A 15,362-nucleotide genomic window follows, 5' to 3' on the forward strand; every position below is an offset into this window, starting at 1 on the left:
CGCCACAGTGGGTAACATCGATTGCCCTGACATCCATTTCATCACGATTTTCGCAAAAATTCATGATGAATCATCATGCCGAGCGACAGTCTGGACCCTTACTATCCTGGGAGAGTGGGTCCTCCACCGATCTGGCCTTATTTGTCTGCCTTGCGAAGATTCAAATTTGCGTATCTATAAAATACTGGTCTCTTCTGCACGCTATATCTCTGCAATACGGCAGCCGATCGGGGTGCGGCATGTCTTTCCGTGATCAGGAGAGTCCTGCCAATCGATTGCGATCGGAAAAAAGGACATCCATTTTTTCACGATTTTCGCAAAAAATCATGATGGTTACATCATTAAATTTTCAAAAAATCGGCCTCATTTTCGTAGTCGAGATTTTGATGCCGATCGACAGTCAGGACCCTCACGATCCTGGGACAGCTGACCGTTCTCCGATCTGGCCAAATTTGTCTGAGATATAGCCTTGCGAAGATTCGAATTTGCATGTCCTAGAAATACTGGTTTCTTCTGCACGCTATATCTCTGCAATACGGCAGCCGATCGGGGTGCGGCATGTCTTTCCGTGATCAGGAGAGTCCTGCCAATCGATTGCGATCGAAAAAAAGGACATCCATTTTTTCACGATTTTCGCAAAAAATCATGATGGTTACATCATTAAATTTTCAAAAAATCGGCCTCATTTTCGTAGTCGAGATTTTGATGCCGATCGACAGTCAGGACCCTCACGATCCTGGGACAGCTGACCGTTCTCCGATCTGGCCAAATTTGTCTGAGATATAGCCTTGCGAAGATTCGAATTTGCGTATCTATAAAATACTGGTCTCTTCTGCACGCTATATCTCTGCAATACGGCAACCGATCGGGGTGCGGCATGTCTTTCCGTGATCAGGAGAGTCCTGCCAATCGATTGCGATCGGAAAAAAGGACATCCATTTTTTCACGATTTTCGCAAAAAATCATGATGGTTACATCATTAAATTTTCAAAAAATCGGCCTCATTTTCGTAGTCGAGATTTTGATGCCGATCGACAGTCAGGACCCTCACGATCCTGGGACAGCTGACCGTTTGCCAATCTGGCCCTATTTGTCTGAGATATAGCTATATATTCCGAAGACTTACTATTTTGTCTTTCCGTAAACGCGCAAATTTCGAAATTTAAATCTACATTCATTGCAATAATTTGTACAAGATCGTAGTACATTAGCCTAATGGAAACCGAAAAGAAACATCAAATAATAAATTATTCACATTTAATAAATAGTGCAAACTTATGCTACCGACTTATACACATCCAAATCTAACATTAACATAAGAATCGCATTGAAATGAACTGAATTCCAAAAAAAAAATGATGTATTTAAATCATAGCTTCGTATACAAAGTAAATTATATTGATTTCGCACTTAAACAAGGAATTTAATATAATAAATCTTAAATACTGAGGATTGGCAACACACAGATATCGCCAAAGTATGTATAACAAGAATTGTCATTCCAAAATTGTTCTATCCTCGAGCGAACAATTTTCGAACAAGATTTTGTTATTTGCACGTTCCGATTAACGATCTAACTAACGTTATATTCCCTACTTAGAGCTACTAAAAATCGTTTCCAAAGACCTACATCCTGCAAACTAATTTGGAGCCTACACTTGTCGTAGAACTTCCTTCTTGTAATCTCATCTTGACGTTATTTGGCCGACTCTGTCCTTGCTCGATGATCATTTCATTTCTTGACTGTGACCTTGATGCCGCCCTTAACGACCGCCTCGGCAGGGGGCTGGCCGAACCTACGGCTCTGGTTTAGGTTGATCTTGCGCCGTATGTTGGCTGCACCGCCACCACTGCCCTTTCCCTGGCTGGAAACGGCGGAAGGCCCGCTCTGACTGCTGCGCTGCGCTTCAAAGTCTTCGGTGGGGGGCTTGTAGGTGCGAATGCCCGAATTGGAGCGCACGGGGAGCAGGGTGACCAAGCGATGCACACTCGCCTCCGTGGTGGATGTGGGCTCGACGAACTGTGAGATCTTCAGCAGTTCCTCGTACTTCAGCGGATCCACCACTTCCACCTCCGCCTCGCCGACCACTGGAATGGCTGCGCCCAGCATCTCTGAAGACCCATCGTCCATAAAACTGGACATTGGCTTAATGAATGGCTCCCGCTCCCGCTCCCGCTGGTCTATATAGCTCTTTACGCTCGATTCTTGGACTGGCAGTTCCGTGGTCGTTGAAATCAGGACTGGCCTCACTCTTGACTCCTCCTTGGGGGGATGCTTGAGTTTGTTCTGGGAAAACGGGGGAAATTTGTTGGGTACACTCGGGGTGATGCCCAGCTTGGAGGCCAGCGTGTCAAAGATCAGCGAAATGTCCTGTATGTTGCTGGCATTGTTGATGCGCGTCTTGATGTCGTTCAGCGTCAGGTTCTCCGACTTGTCAATGTCCTCCGATACCCAGGCCTGCAGCGTCTTGTTGAAGATCTTCCGCATATTCGCATTGTGTCCGTAGTTCTGCGCGGACGAGCTGTTGACGAACTCCCACTTGGAGTGCGAGGGGAAAAGGTTGGAATCGTCCATCATCGTGGGTCGCTCGCTGGTCGTTCGGATGCGGTTTCTGTTCGAAATGCTGCTGGCGGTTCTTGGCTCCTCCGTGGTTGTGCTGGATGTGGTCGTAGTGGCGCTTGTTGTGCTTGCCAGGGTGTCGTTTGACAGAATCAGGGACGGGGTATTGCGCTGCAGGATGTGCTCCTTTAGATTCATAAAGTTCGGCTTGGACGGATTGCCAGTGTGCGGCTTCGGCGTCTCGGTTTCATCGGGCTCTATCCGTGACTCTAAAACATCGATCGCAGGGTCCTGCTCCTGCTCCTGCTCCGTTTCAGGCTCTGGCTTCGGAGTGGTGCTCCTGGTGGTAGCATTTCCATTTCCCTCCTTTGGTAGATTCAGCAGCTCCATGAAAAACTCCCCAATGGTGTCGGCCAGCACTGAATTGTCCGTCGGCTTCAGGGAGGGCAGAGCTGGCGCGCTCGTGGGTCTGGGTGAGCTGCTAACCACGAATCTCACTGGAGGAGGAGGGCTGGTGGTGTGGTTGATCTTGTGGGTGGTGACCTCAACGGGGCCCTGCCTTGTGGAGGTTTCCAGCTTCTCCTGCTTCTCCGGCTTTTCTTGCTTCTTGGCTATGACACCGCCGCCCAAGTGCTCGAACCTCTCGTTGCTGGCATCGATGTTGAAAGGCAGCTTGTCCCCAGTTCCCAGCGTCGGATCGATCGGCTTGAATGGTGGTATAATGACATCATCGATCAGGGGCACCGGCAGGGGATGCGGCTCGACCAGAGCTCCGCCCAGGCGCTCTATGTTCTCAGTGCCTGGCATGAAGATCGGACTGCCAAAGTTGTGGTAGAAGAGCATATCCTGCTCCGGCTGCTCCTGCCCTGCACCTGGCATCTCATGCTTCGTCTCGGTCATGCGTACTCCCTGGTTGAGGAATCCCGCAATGGACATGGGCCCATAGGGATCATCGATGGTCACTGGCGCCACAGCGGCTGTCGGTGGCGTGGGATTGTCTCCTATAAACGGCAGTTCCAGCTCATCGATCCGCCTCTGGGGTATATGATTGACAGTGGGCGTGGTTCCACCTGCCATGGGCAGGGTTTTAGTCGGAAAAGCGGGCGGCGGTCCAGGCATTAGCTCCGGCACCTCACGGTGCATCGGACGCCAGGGCTGGGTGTCCAGAATGGGATACGTGGTGAAGAGATTCGCATCCAGCTTGGGCAGATTCACGCTCCCATGCGTGGGTGTCGGTGCAGTCACGGTCACAGCGGGATAGGTGAATGTCGTGGTGCTGGCCAGAGTGGTGCTGGGTGCTGGGGCCTTGGTGGTGGTACTTGCAGCAACGGTTGTTGTCGTTGTTGGCTTGGGTGTCGTGGTTGTTGTACTTGTTGTCGTTGTGCTGGTGCTAGTGGTAGTGCTGGTGCTGGTGCTGGTACTAGTGCTAGTGGTTCTCTTTGTGCTTGTTGTTGCTGGTCTCCTAGTCGTCTTGGTGGTGGCTCTGGTGGTGGTGGCAGGGGGCAGGGAAGGCTGCTGCTGCTGGGGCACAATCGTCGTGAGCTTCTCAATGCCTGGCTTCTTGGGCTTTACCCGCAGGGAGTAGGGCGTCACCGCTATCGATTTAGGAGGCAGACTGCTGCTGCTCTGGTAGGCCCGGGTGGGGGGGATCTTCTTGCGGGCAATGTCCGCATCCGTTTTGGTTATCTCGAAGGATCCCTCGAAGGAGCCCTGAATGACGGGCGCATTCTCAACATCGATCTCCGGCTCCTCGTCGGCGGAGTGGTTTCGAACGAGCGGGTTCCGGGGCTTGGGAGTAGTGTTGCTGTTACTGTTGCCCGGTGGCTTTGGGTGCACCGCCGGGGCAGGCGTTCCCTTCTTCATGAGCCGTTTCTCCAGCTGGGTCTGACTAGTGGGCACCGTTTGCTGCAAAGCAAACAAGAGGGTTAGTGGAGATCAGGGGAAGATGGTGGGCTATCGCCTGCTTACAGCCTCCTTTAAGATTGCCGCTGATCGCACTACTTGCTCGTCCATGATCCGCTTGATCTCCACAGACTCCGTGTCCAGGCGGAGCGAGCGATAGAGTGACTTGGTGGCCGCTGTCTCCAGGAACAGAGACTCCTTGATATACTCCTCCACGCTCAGTATATTCCTGCAGAGATCGAAGAGGGGTCAAACCCACAAAGCGGAGGATTGGGAGATGGGGTACATACTGCGGAAGTTTGCGAACGTCGAGGAACAGGCGGAAAGAGACCTTGATCAGAGGACCGTCGCCGAATCCCCAGACATCGGTGCGCAGCGGCTGCAGGCCATTGTCCGTGAGGGACCGCTCCACAAAGCGCTTGTAAAAGTCGATCTTCTGCTTGTAGGTCGTGGTGTGGTTGTACTTGAGGCCCGTCGAGTACAGATCCCCCTTGGCAATGCGGAAGGAACCCTCAAAGCCCATGATTGCTGTGGAATGAGAAAGAGGATTCGTAAAAAACATCCCACTATCACTGCGGAGAATGTGTGCACACTTACGATCTTCCAGGGTGGCCTTGATGGAGCTGAAGTAGAAAGCAAGACCCGCAATGGAGATCACCGCCAGGAGGACTATAAAAGCGGCCGTGGTCAGGATAATGGAGAAGGAGCGATTCTTTGGATACTGCGTCTGCGTCTTGGCCGAGAACGTGGACGGGGCAATGTTCCGGCCATCGCGCCAGATGCCCCACGTATTGTACCCGTACTGGCTGTTGATGCTATGATCGTTCGTGTACGAGGGCTGCTTGTTCATATGGTAGTAGGCCCCCAGCTGGGATCTGCGCCCCAGAGTGTTCTGGTACGTGTAGTCCGTGCTCTGTGAAGATTGGAGATCAGAGTGGAAGGTGTAAGTGTGTTTCTAAAGCATGCCAGCCACCGCCACCGCCACTACCACCCAGACGGCCCATCGCCAATTGATCCCGATAGCTACTAATTAGATAATTATCCGGAGACGAGAGACAACTTTCTCGGCCCTTTGGCGACTTTCTTTCTTGGGTCACAGAGCCACACAGCAGCCAATCTGCTGTGCTGCTAGTCTGAGATCTCATTCTCGGAAGTGAATCCGCGCATTCTAAGCACTTCTAACGGGCCCACTTGGCCCTCATTTTCAGCAATCGGTCGAACCGCAAACCTCTCACCGACACGACACTTGTCATGATTTGTTAAGGTCCGTTGCTACGATCGGGTGCATTTAATTAGCCTGGCCTGGGAACACAAGTCATTGCACTGGGAGCACTGGGAGCGCTGGGATGGGAGTCCGATGGGAGTGCGACACCCATCCGCATAGCTCCAGGCACCTCTCGGGGAGAGTCTGATTGTTTCTTGATTACCATTTAACATTCATTAGCTGCAGGGCACTTCCTGAGTTGCCTTCTACCCTTCCCCCAGAACGCACCGCGTTCTCTTTTGGCCAACTTCTCGTCTTGGCTCTTTTCATTGCGTTTTCTTCGCTCTCTCTCTCTCTCTCTCTCTCCATTTGTCTCTGTGCCTCCTCTTTCGTGGCTGCTTCTGGCAGAGAAAGTCATTCACCTTTTAGAACGTTGTTCTTCTCGTGCTTGGCTCGCTGGTTACCTATGCTACGAGTATGCCAGGCTAGTCGCTAGTCGCTAGTCTGGCAGCTGATGATGGGGAATGGGAAACGAGAGAACGGAGAATGGGGATCGGAGCAATGAGGAATGCAAACAGCCCGAGCCAACTCCAGATCCCAAACAAACAATAAATATGCATGCTGCGTTCTTTGTTGAGTGGATCCGAAAGAAAACCCTCAGTTGATGTAACATTTCTATTTACAAAAGAGATTCTGATCGCGATAAATGGACAGGCCTTCTCTATTCAGGCGAGACCCAAATTCCCCCGCGGTATGTTAATTATATTTCCAAGAGTTGGGTTCTACAATAACAGTAATCCCCCCTTTGTGTGGCCAGTGATAAACGACTCACCATTTGCCGACATGTCGTCTGCGCTCTGTATATATCACTCACACCCGATAAACTCTGGAAGTATTTCTTTGTCCCATAGACCGTGTCCATGTCTGTGCCGTTACGCGTTGAAGGTGATCTAATCGCTGATCGGGGGTTCTGAAAGATAATAACAAAGTAAGTCGGGATTACATTATGTTTTTATTGATGCTTCACTTTCGTTGGACTTTTGTGGGGGGGATCGGATCGGATTTGCTTTCTTTTGAGCCCACTCTGAGTGCGAGTGAGCTGGCTCGTTCGGGCTCGTTCGGGCCCGTTTGCTCTCCGTGAAAATGCTCGCTAATGCTAATGGGCCAGCATGCCTAGGAACCGGCTAATCCTGTTTGGCCATCCCATTAGCCAAACGAAAATTCTCACTTTTCGCAAAGGAAAAGAACAACGAAAGAGTCTCTAACCGGTTTCCATTTGCATTTCCCGAACTCCAGCTCGAACCCAGCCTCTCTCAAAGTCCTCGCAGAAACGTTTCCATTTCCATCTCGCGAGACCCCCCGCCCGCTTTGAAATCTCTTAATGAAGGAATGTAGCATGATATAAATTCCATAATTAATTGGGATACCACTCTGTTAGGGGAACAGCGAAGACCTCTCAGGTGACCAGTCATAAAAAGCGAAAGCGCGGTCCCACAACAAACCAAAAAATAATAAAAAGAAGATTTAATTAGAGAATTCCCTGACACTTTGATACGCTTGCTGGCTGAGCCCTACAAATTCGGAATTTTCACTTATTTTCCACCTTGCACGGCAGAGAGTCTGCCGCCTGCCGTCCGCCGTCAGGCAGAGCCACAATAACATCTCGAAGAACGAACCAGCCATCGGATCAGCCCACACCACGCCGAAGTGGTACCCAGAAACCAGTTCTTCGGTTCAGCGGGAATGGCGATGCCCATGGAGATGGAGATGGAGATGGTTAAGACGATGCCCGACTCCGCTTGTTCCACCGTCATATACACATGTACGATACACGCGTATTAATGCTCGTAATGCCACAATGTAGTACATGTGCAATCAAAGCAGAGTTCAGAGGAGAAAACGTTGGGTTGGGGTAAAAATAGTCTCGGTGCGGGAAGCCATCGTTAGCGATGGGGCCCCCCAAAGTCCCAAGGCCCCAAGGCGCTCGAAGCTCTCAAAGTCTCGTCTGCAAACTGTTAACTGCTAACTGCCAAAAGTAAAAGTTCTGTTATTTTTGGAATTTCTTGATGATGGTCTGGGTCTGGGTCTGGGTCGGGGTCTGCGTTTGGGTGTTTTGTTTCTGCGCGAAGAGAAACTAATCAATGGACGAGTATTAAAAATAAATAATATAATAAGTGGAACCGATAGGTCTACCAATATGGGGGTCTCTATTATCATATTCCCCATTTCAAAGTTTACTTGGAACCCTAGTGTGTGTCTTAGCTTATTCCTGGGGACATGGAAATCTCCATTAATCGTTTGTAATAGTATCTTTCAGATGGTTCTTCCCGTGACAAACTCCATCATTCCATTCTGTCGTATCTGCTGCCAGCCACTTCCCACTACCACTGAAATGGAACGGAAACACATTTGCCTAATAAAAATACCGCCAAAAAGCGGACTCCAAGTACCAGAAAAAGACTCCAAATTGAAGAAAAGAACAAGCACAATTAGATACCCAAGACAAGGCACACGTGTATTGTGGGGAGAGAGAGAGAGAGAGAGGTTCTTCCAGTACGTTGTAGTAGTACGTAGTACGTACCCTACTGCTCCCATGACAGTTAGAACGCTTGGGGAGCCATCGCCATAGCCAAGCCATCGCCAGAGCCATAGGCATCCCATCAGCGCTTGACCTAGATGCGCATGCGCGCAGCCGCTATGGGGAGCGGAGAGCGAGACAGGCCGCCAAAAGCCAAAACCAAAACTGGTAACTGGTACGAGTACTCCTCTCTCCCTCTCCTCTTTCTTTGTGTGTGTGTGTGTGTTCGAACGGAGAAAGAAAGAATAAATTGACTTACGTCTGAGCCGCGTGAAAAAAAAGTTAACAAAAATAATAAAATAAAAGACAAAAATAATGCTGGCACACACTCACTTGCAGAGTGTTTTTTTTTAACGTTAAGTATTAAGACGTCGTCCACGCATAAGTTGATTAAATTTCTCGCATTAGCCGATTTTCTCTATCGGTGAAATTGTTCAAGGCATTGCAACGAAACGAGAGACAGGCAGACGGACAGAAAGACAGGCAGGCAGACAGACGGGACGGACAGATCGACGAAAAAGAGCCAAAGAATGATTGATGAGAATTTGAGCTGGACAGTGGCTGCAAAAATGTCTACCATTCACGGGCGTCGTCTAACGGAAGTCGGCCGACCGGCCATTAACCCGTTTGCCGTACAAAAATAAACCCAAAATGAACAGATATATCCGAATGCGCGTTGGCATTTCCCCCCGACCGCAGGCGAGCGATTTTTGGCCAGATTAAGAAGAGTCATCCACATCCACATCCACATCCAGATCCACGACCACTTTCAATAATAATAGCCGCCGACAAAGTGTCGAGGCCACGAAGAAAGTGAAAAGTGACAGGTGTGTGTAAGAGGCAGGGGCAGCTCTATAGCAGTGCCACCGATGTCAATGGGATGCTTATCAGAAAGCACCGAAATGGAAAGTTCATTTCAAACTAGAAAATCGAAAATTGAATCATCTGAACAATGCAGTCCAACCCCATCAAAAGGGGAAATATTCGTATTCGTATTCGTGTTTATTTATTTGTGTATTTTGTTGTCGTTTAATTTTGAAAGTGATGGCAAATTGGCAGACCAGACATGTATTTTCTGGTGGCTTCATTATAAAATTCGGATACCGCTAGCTCTTTGACTGTTGCTAGATGTCATAATTGTTAAGGGAACACATTGTGGAATGTGCAAATTTATGCAATCCTCCGCTGGCCAAAAAGAAACGAAACCGATAAGCTCTAACGACAAGTAGGAGAAAATTGATGAACGATACTGAAACCGATACCCAAGGCGAATACAGCTCTGTGGCTCTGTACGCAACAGGTAGGTGGGTGCAATTGCAATTGCACAATGGTTGCCAGGCCTTTAATAAGTAACGTGTTCCACTAATTGTGTAATGAATTAATTGTTTTATAGCCACTGAGCGATGAATATGTATGCGTGGAGAGCAATCTGTGCAACATTTGCAGTTTCATAATCGCTCTAACGGCGCTGCGGAGGCCTTTTACTGGAGCAGAACAACATTGTTGGTCGGAAAGAAGAGAAGGAGAAGAACAATACGGAATACAAATGTACACCGAGTAATATAATGCGTCACTCCTCTAATCCTCTCCCCCTCTTCCTCTTCCTCTGCCTCTCCATTACGATTTGTGCGGAACTAAAAGTGCATTTCATTTTTACGACAAACGGAGGGGAAAAGTTGACAAGAAAGAACCACTGGCATAACATTAACAATAACACAGAACTGAAGATAGGCGGAGAGAGGGTGGTGGATGGAGAGTATCGCAACCTCTGAGGAACCGGGGCTAAGCTTAGGGAACGACACGCGAATGCTCACCAGGGTGGGAGAGTGGAGAGCGAAGAGCGCAGCGCGCAGAGTCATTAAAAGCATTCACCGTTACTCTTTAACCGACGAACAAACTAATTAAAAACCAACAAATCTGCCGATGCTCCTCCGCTCTTTCCCACACACTCCCCAGCGAGACCCTTCATGTGTGTGTGTGTGTGTGTGTGCTCTCTCGAGCATAATTCGGGAACTTGATTACTCACTGTATCTAGTACCTCCCCATTCCACACTCTCCAGGCTGGCTATAATTCCAGCACAACAGGTTGACGTATTGGTTAGGGCGCCCTGCCAATGCCCCTGCCCCTGCCCCTGCCCCTACCGAGACCATCGAGAATGAGTGCCATGAAAAGGCTGAAAAGTGTAAAGTCAGGGAGTGAAAACCGTTAGGCTGAGGTAACAGTATTAACAACAGTGCTAAATGCTTGGCGGGTGACTTGTCAGCGAGGCTGGAAAACGTTTGTAAGACATGTATATCTTAATTGAAGGAAGGGAACGTTTTCTTCATAACTTGAAGAATCTAATTTGCTTTAGTAGTGCACTGATAGAACTGTTCAGCTCGTTAATCAAGTGTTAATATCGATAATTATCGGATTCTTCTAATCGAAATTCAAATTTATGACTCCCCAATTGAATGGTTTAAGGAATTGGGGAAAACACACAACCAGTTCCAGATAACTCCATTTAGCGCGAGTCCATGCCTAATGCAAATGTCGCCATGGCTGTGTCCGCTTCCTCTTAGTATGCATCGACGCACTCAGCAGATAAGAACCCGAATTGCAATTAGTGCCGCGATTCCGCATGCGCGGCACGCACATCCCCCATCCCATTCTCCGTCATGGGACGACTGTATTTCATTTTGCTCTGCCTGTGTGGGGAAATGTTTTCCATCCATCCATCCAATCCAATCCAATCCAGTGCATTTTCTTTACCGCAACGAACTCTTGCATTTGAGGTCGCTTTCCTCTCCACTCTTCATTCTCCACTCCACACGACCGAGTGGTGCCTCGGCCCGACAGGCGAAACAAAAGATCAGCCCATTAGAGGCGATTTTACATCATTTGAATGCAATTTAGTCGCAGCTTAGCGTTATGTTCTATTTCGCCCCGGCACGGAGGCCAGGCCAAAGACCGAGCCAGCTGCAGAGATCAATCTGATCGCTCAGCCAGAGTCTCTATCTCTGTCTCCCTCTCCGACTCCGACTCCGTCTCCGACTCCAAATCCAACTCCGTCTCTGATTCCGTCTGCGTTTCTGTGTCTGTGTCTGTCTCTGTCATTTTGAGTTGTTTGCCGCCGTCCGAGAATCGTGCGGCACAGATGATCAGCAAAGCTGCCAATTTGGGCCAGGCTAGCATATCTTCATGATGATGAGGTTCGGTTTTCTTGACCAATTTGCGATTCTCAACAGTTTGGGCATGGCCAGAGAATCCCACGCCCGGCCCCCGATCAGACCGCTAACGGTGGCGGGGGATCAAAGACGGCCCAAGATCTGGGTTCGGCCTGGGATTCCGGGACAGCCTCTTAACGAGCGAAAGTGTTTCATTAACTCGTAAATGAATAATTTGAGACAAGACAACGAAAACGAAATCAAAATAAACGCACACCGAAGCAATGCTCGTAAAAATGTACATAATTTTTCAATCTGAATCTGGTTTTTCGCATTTCTATTTCCCTGGTCTCTCGGGCCGGGCCTCTGTCTGTCTGTTTTTCTGTCTTTCTGTCTTTCTGTCTTTGATCCACTTCCGACACACGAAAAAATGAAAATTTTCATTGCCTCAGTGAAATTAATTTCAGGTGAAAATTATCCAAACCCAAAACCAGCCGGAGGAAAAGAAAAGCAATACTTTGGTGACAGATAGACAGACAGGAGAGACATACAGATATGGGTGTGTTTTCGGCGTCTAGGATTTGGCAACCTGTCTTGGCCTTGTCCGAGCCTACTCTGTGGTTTGTCGCTCTCCAGTCTGTCTGAGTCATTTGGCTCAGCTTCGGAGTGTTTTGGGACTTTCACCGGCAGACTGCAGCAGTTATCAATGAGTCAGGAGGAGGAGGAGGAGCAGTAGGACGGAGTGAATTTGCGTAAATTGTCGGTTATTATGAAGCCTCGCCTAAAAATTGGGTCAAACACAACAGCTTCTTCCTGTCAGTGAATAGAACACGAACAGTAAACGTTAGCCACATACAGCAAAAATCAATTTCCGGAGGCAAAACGCTTAGATCTTGAGATAGGAGTACAGCAATCTTCCGTCATCATGGGAGACGACAAGACCCACTCATCGCCGTTTGTGGGATCACATAATGATGGTGTTCTCTGGCTCTGGCTCTGGCTGGCTCTGTGGCCAACGGGTCCGAACTGTCAATTGGCCCAGTTCATAAACGTGGTAATTGCGCGGTTAGCGACATATAAAGAACCAGCAACCGACCAAAGCGGACAACAAAACGTTCTCCGGCTTTTGTTTCAGTTCTCTGGACATTCACCTGTACAGCGCACACTCTTTTGTTTTGTCGTTCTTTACACTTTTATTGGGGTTTTTGGTGCCAGTAGCGAACGACGTAGGTGCTCTTTGGCTCTTTGCTTTTTGCCGCCCTTTTTTCGGGTGGAATCTTAATTTCTAATTTCTTTTATTGTCTGCCTGCATTGTGTAAAATGGTATTTCAACTGGTTTTGGTTACCACAACAGTTCCCTGGCTCCCTGCCTTACCCGGGGGTCCCAGGTCTGTGTCTGGGCCTGTGTCTGTGTCTGTGTCTGGGGCCCCTTTTATTGCCATTTTCATTTTAACATCCATAATTTTTGAGCTTCGCCAGCTCGTTTGTGCGCGATTATTGCTCTTGCCCGTGGGCCTTTGTACATTTCATCGTTTTCTACTTCTTACACTCCGGCATTGGTGAGGTTTGGTTTGGTTTGGTTTGGTTTGGCCGCGGGGAAGACTTCGTTTTGAGTAATGTAACCAGTTTTGTACCTTCAACTACTTTTTCTGGTTTAATGCATGTGTCTAACTAGTTTATGAACTTCACTCCGCTTGCTTGGTCTTAGGGAGAGTCCGCAGTGCGGGATCTCAACTAGTCCTGGGCAATCTTCCACTTAATAAAGCTGCACATACTTACAAAGATTTACTATCGTCCTAGGCAGCAGAAGAAGTGCGGTTCCATTTGATGGTATGCCGGCTATGTCCGAAAATAATAATTCCTGCAAGCTATTTTTATTAAAAACTCAATCACGAATGTTGCACAGATTCCCTTAGACCCTTGGCTATATAATTGGTTCTACTTTAACATTTATCGCTTGGGATATTCACGGAATTCTTGTCACAGCAAAAGAATAAGCATTTCACGACAACTGATCGCGTCCGTGACTGAAAGAAAACTGAAGACAGTGGCCCCAAAATCACAGTCTTGCGGTCCCCAGTTGGATAGAGATCCACTAGAGAGAGTCAGTTGCGTCTGCGCAACAGCCAGCACCAGTGCAGCCAAAATTTCAGCGGCAAAAAAGCTAGATTAAAAGAAATAAATGCCAAAATCGCTAACACCGAAAATAAATAAGCCAAAAATTATGTTAAGACTAAATTCACCTCAAAAGTAATACATTTTGTCGTTATAGTGATTTAAATTAGCGTTAAATTAAGAACATTTTCCACTTCAACATCCTATCCTATCCTTCCTTTGATACAATAGTATCATAGTATAGTAGTATAGGCAGCACTTACCCTATATACGTAACAGATATCTGGCTATATTTTTCAACATACATTAATGCTTAAAGAAGCTAATTGAATTCCTAAAAAATGCTAAGTTCCACTTTAAAAAAATGCTAGATATAGCCAGAAGTTTGCTAGAATGGCAGCACTGGCCAGCCCTCTCTCGTTCTGATCCGCTCTCTTTGGCATGGCAATGCCGAAGCGAGCGCGATACTCCGATATTTGAATAGTTTGCAATCAGTTAGATTACATTTTTATTTTCAACATAATTTAAATACACTTTTTCAACATGATTCTTTTTACTTGAGATAGGATTGCACCTTAAATACTGTTGACTGGATACTGGAGGAGACCCATTTTAGCCATCGACGATTTTCATGTCCCATGACCTGCCAATCATGGCGACGACATCACGCTTTAGTTTGGGGCCAATCAGAGGATTCATTTGGGCCATGTAGCAGCACAGCCAGAAGAGCCAGCAGCAGGCGGCCGTCAGCATAAGGATGCAGCGTATCAAATTCTGGTGTGGACCCTTTGGGGTCATAATTGGCATTCCAATGCCCACAGCTCCCCAAAGCGCCGTGAAAAACAGCACAGGAAAAAATGCTGCACCCATTGCTGAAGACTTGAAGGATTTTTTTAATGCTCGAAGTGTGATTTGTACGGGTTTCCTGTTTTTTATCCGTTTTATTTCCACTTTTATCCAACTTATGAAGGCGCTCGATGTGAAAAAATCAATAAACTGTCGATAGTCGATTAGCCAATATCGATACACTTTCGTAGGACACCCACTTCCACTCGATACATCGCACTCAGTAGAAACTCTCATCTCTATTTAAGTTATTATTTACCATTATTTAGCAACAACAAAAAGAAAACTAAGGCAGCAACATGACGATGCGACCCGATGACCACCGCAGAAAATGGGACAAGAACGAATACGAGAAGCTTGCCGCCGAGCGTCTGCTGAACCAGGTGGCCCCCAAAGAAGAAGGTTAGTAGTGGTCTGGTCGCCACGAAAAGCAAATCCTTACCAACTTTCCCTCTGATATATAGAGCCTGTGCAGCGGGAGAACCTTAAACGACGCGACTATAAGGTAGATCTGGACAGCAAATTGGGCAAGAGCGTTGTGATAAACAAGAATACACCGACGTCGCAATCTGGCGGCTACTACTGCAATGTGTGCGACTGCGTTGTTAAAGACTCGATCAACTTCCTGGATCACATCAATGGAAAGAAACACCAGCGCAATCTGGGCATGTCCATGAAGGTGGAGCGCAGCACCGTTGACCAGGTGAAGGAGCGCTTCCAGCAGAACAAAAAGAAAATGGAGGAGAAGCAAAAAGACTACGAGCTGGACAAGAGATTGCGCGAGGCCAAAGAGGAGGAGGAACGCTACAAGGAGCACAGAAAGGAGAAGAGGAAAGAACGCAAGCGCAAGGCCGATGACAGTGGCGATCTGGGTTCCGGAGGAATACCTGACGATATGGCTGCCATAATGGGCTTCTCCGGTTTCGGTGGCTCCAAGAAGAACTCGTAGGCTTTAGCTACTTTTTAGTTTTAGGTGCATAAGTGAAATAGAAAGAACGCTCACCAACGAA

The 15,362-nt window shown here is 48.0% G+C and overlaps 3 protein-coding genes across 3 annotated transcripts; 1 reads left to right on the forward strand and 2 right to left on the reverse strand.

Annotated features, from left to right (window-relative positions):
- Positions 1–1,244: 1,244 nt before the first annotated feature.
- Positions 1,245–13,489, reverse strand: LOC4812673 (mucin-5AC). The gene is made up of 6 exons (XM_001353021.4): positions 13,171–13,489; positions 6,499–6,636; positions 5,060–5,375; positions 4,753–4,990; positions 4,529–4,691; positions 1,245–4,465 (listed from the first exon to the last, which is right to left on the reverse strand). Exons 2-6 carry the CDS (start codon positions 6,586–6,588, stop codon positions 1,733–1,735), a joined length of 3,540 nt encoding a protein of 1,179 aa, XP_001353057.4. The 5' UTR covers positions 6,589–6,636; positions 13,171–13,489; the 3' UTR covers positions 1,245–1,732.
- LOC4812671 (zinc finger matrin-type protein 2) lies at positions 9,596–15,362 on the forward strand. Its single transcript, XM_001353019.4, has 3 exons — positions 9,596–9,792; positions 14,622–14,754; positions 14,817–15,362. Exons 2-3 carry the CDS (start codon positions 14,652–14,654, stop codon positions 15,299–15,301), a joined length of 588 nt encoding a protein of 195 aa, XP_001353055.1. The 5' UTR covers positions 9,596–9,792; positions 14,622–14,651; the 3' UTR covers positions 15,302–15,362.
- Positions 13,982–14,521, reverse strand: VhaM9.7-a (Vacuolar H[+] ATPase M9.7 subunit a). The gene has a single exon (XM_001353020.4). It carries the CDS (start codon positions 14,374–14,376, stop codon positions 14,119–14,121), a length of 258 nt encoding a protein of 85 aa, XP_001353056.3. The 5' UTR covers positions 14,377–14,521; the 3' UTR covers positions 13,982–14,118.

This window comes from Drosophila pseudoobscura, chromosome X (assembly GCF_009870125.1).
Source record: "Drosophila pseudoobscura strain MV-25-SWS-2005 chromosome X, UCI_Dpse_MV25, whole genome shotgun sequence".
NCBI classification, from domain to species: Eukaryota; Metazoa; Arthropoda; class Insecta; order Diptera; family Drosophilidae; genus Drosophila; species Drosophila pseudoobscura.

Bases quoted from the DNA above. Each gene is read 5' to 3' on its own strand.
- LOC4812673 (XM_001353021.4), bottom strand. From the start codon at position 6,588: ATGGACACGGTCTATGGGACAAAGAAATACTTCCAGAGTTTATCGGGT. The intron at 4,991-5,059 runs GTAAGTGTGCAC...CTCATTCCACAG, and splicing joins CAAGGCCACCCTGGAAGATC to CAATCATGGGCTTTGAGGGT. The intron at 4,692-4,752 runs GTATGTACCCCA...CGATCTCTGCAG, and splicing joins GACGTTCGCAAACTTCCGCA to GAATATACTGAGCGTGGAGG.
- VhaM9.7-a (XM_001353020.4), bottom strand. From the start codon at position 14,376: ATGGGTGCAGCATTTTTTCCTGTGCTGTTTTTCACGGCGCTTTGGGGA.
- LOC4812671 (XM_001353019.4), top strand. From the start codon at position 14,652: ATGACGATGCGACCCGATGACCACCGCAGAAAATGGGACAAGAACGAA. The intron at 14,755-14,816 runs GTTAGTAGTGGT...TCTGATATATAG, and splicing joins GGTGGCCCCCAAAGAAGAAG to AGCCTGTGCAGCGGGAGAAC.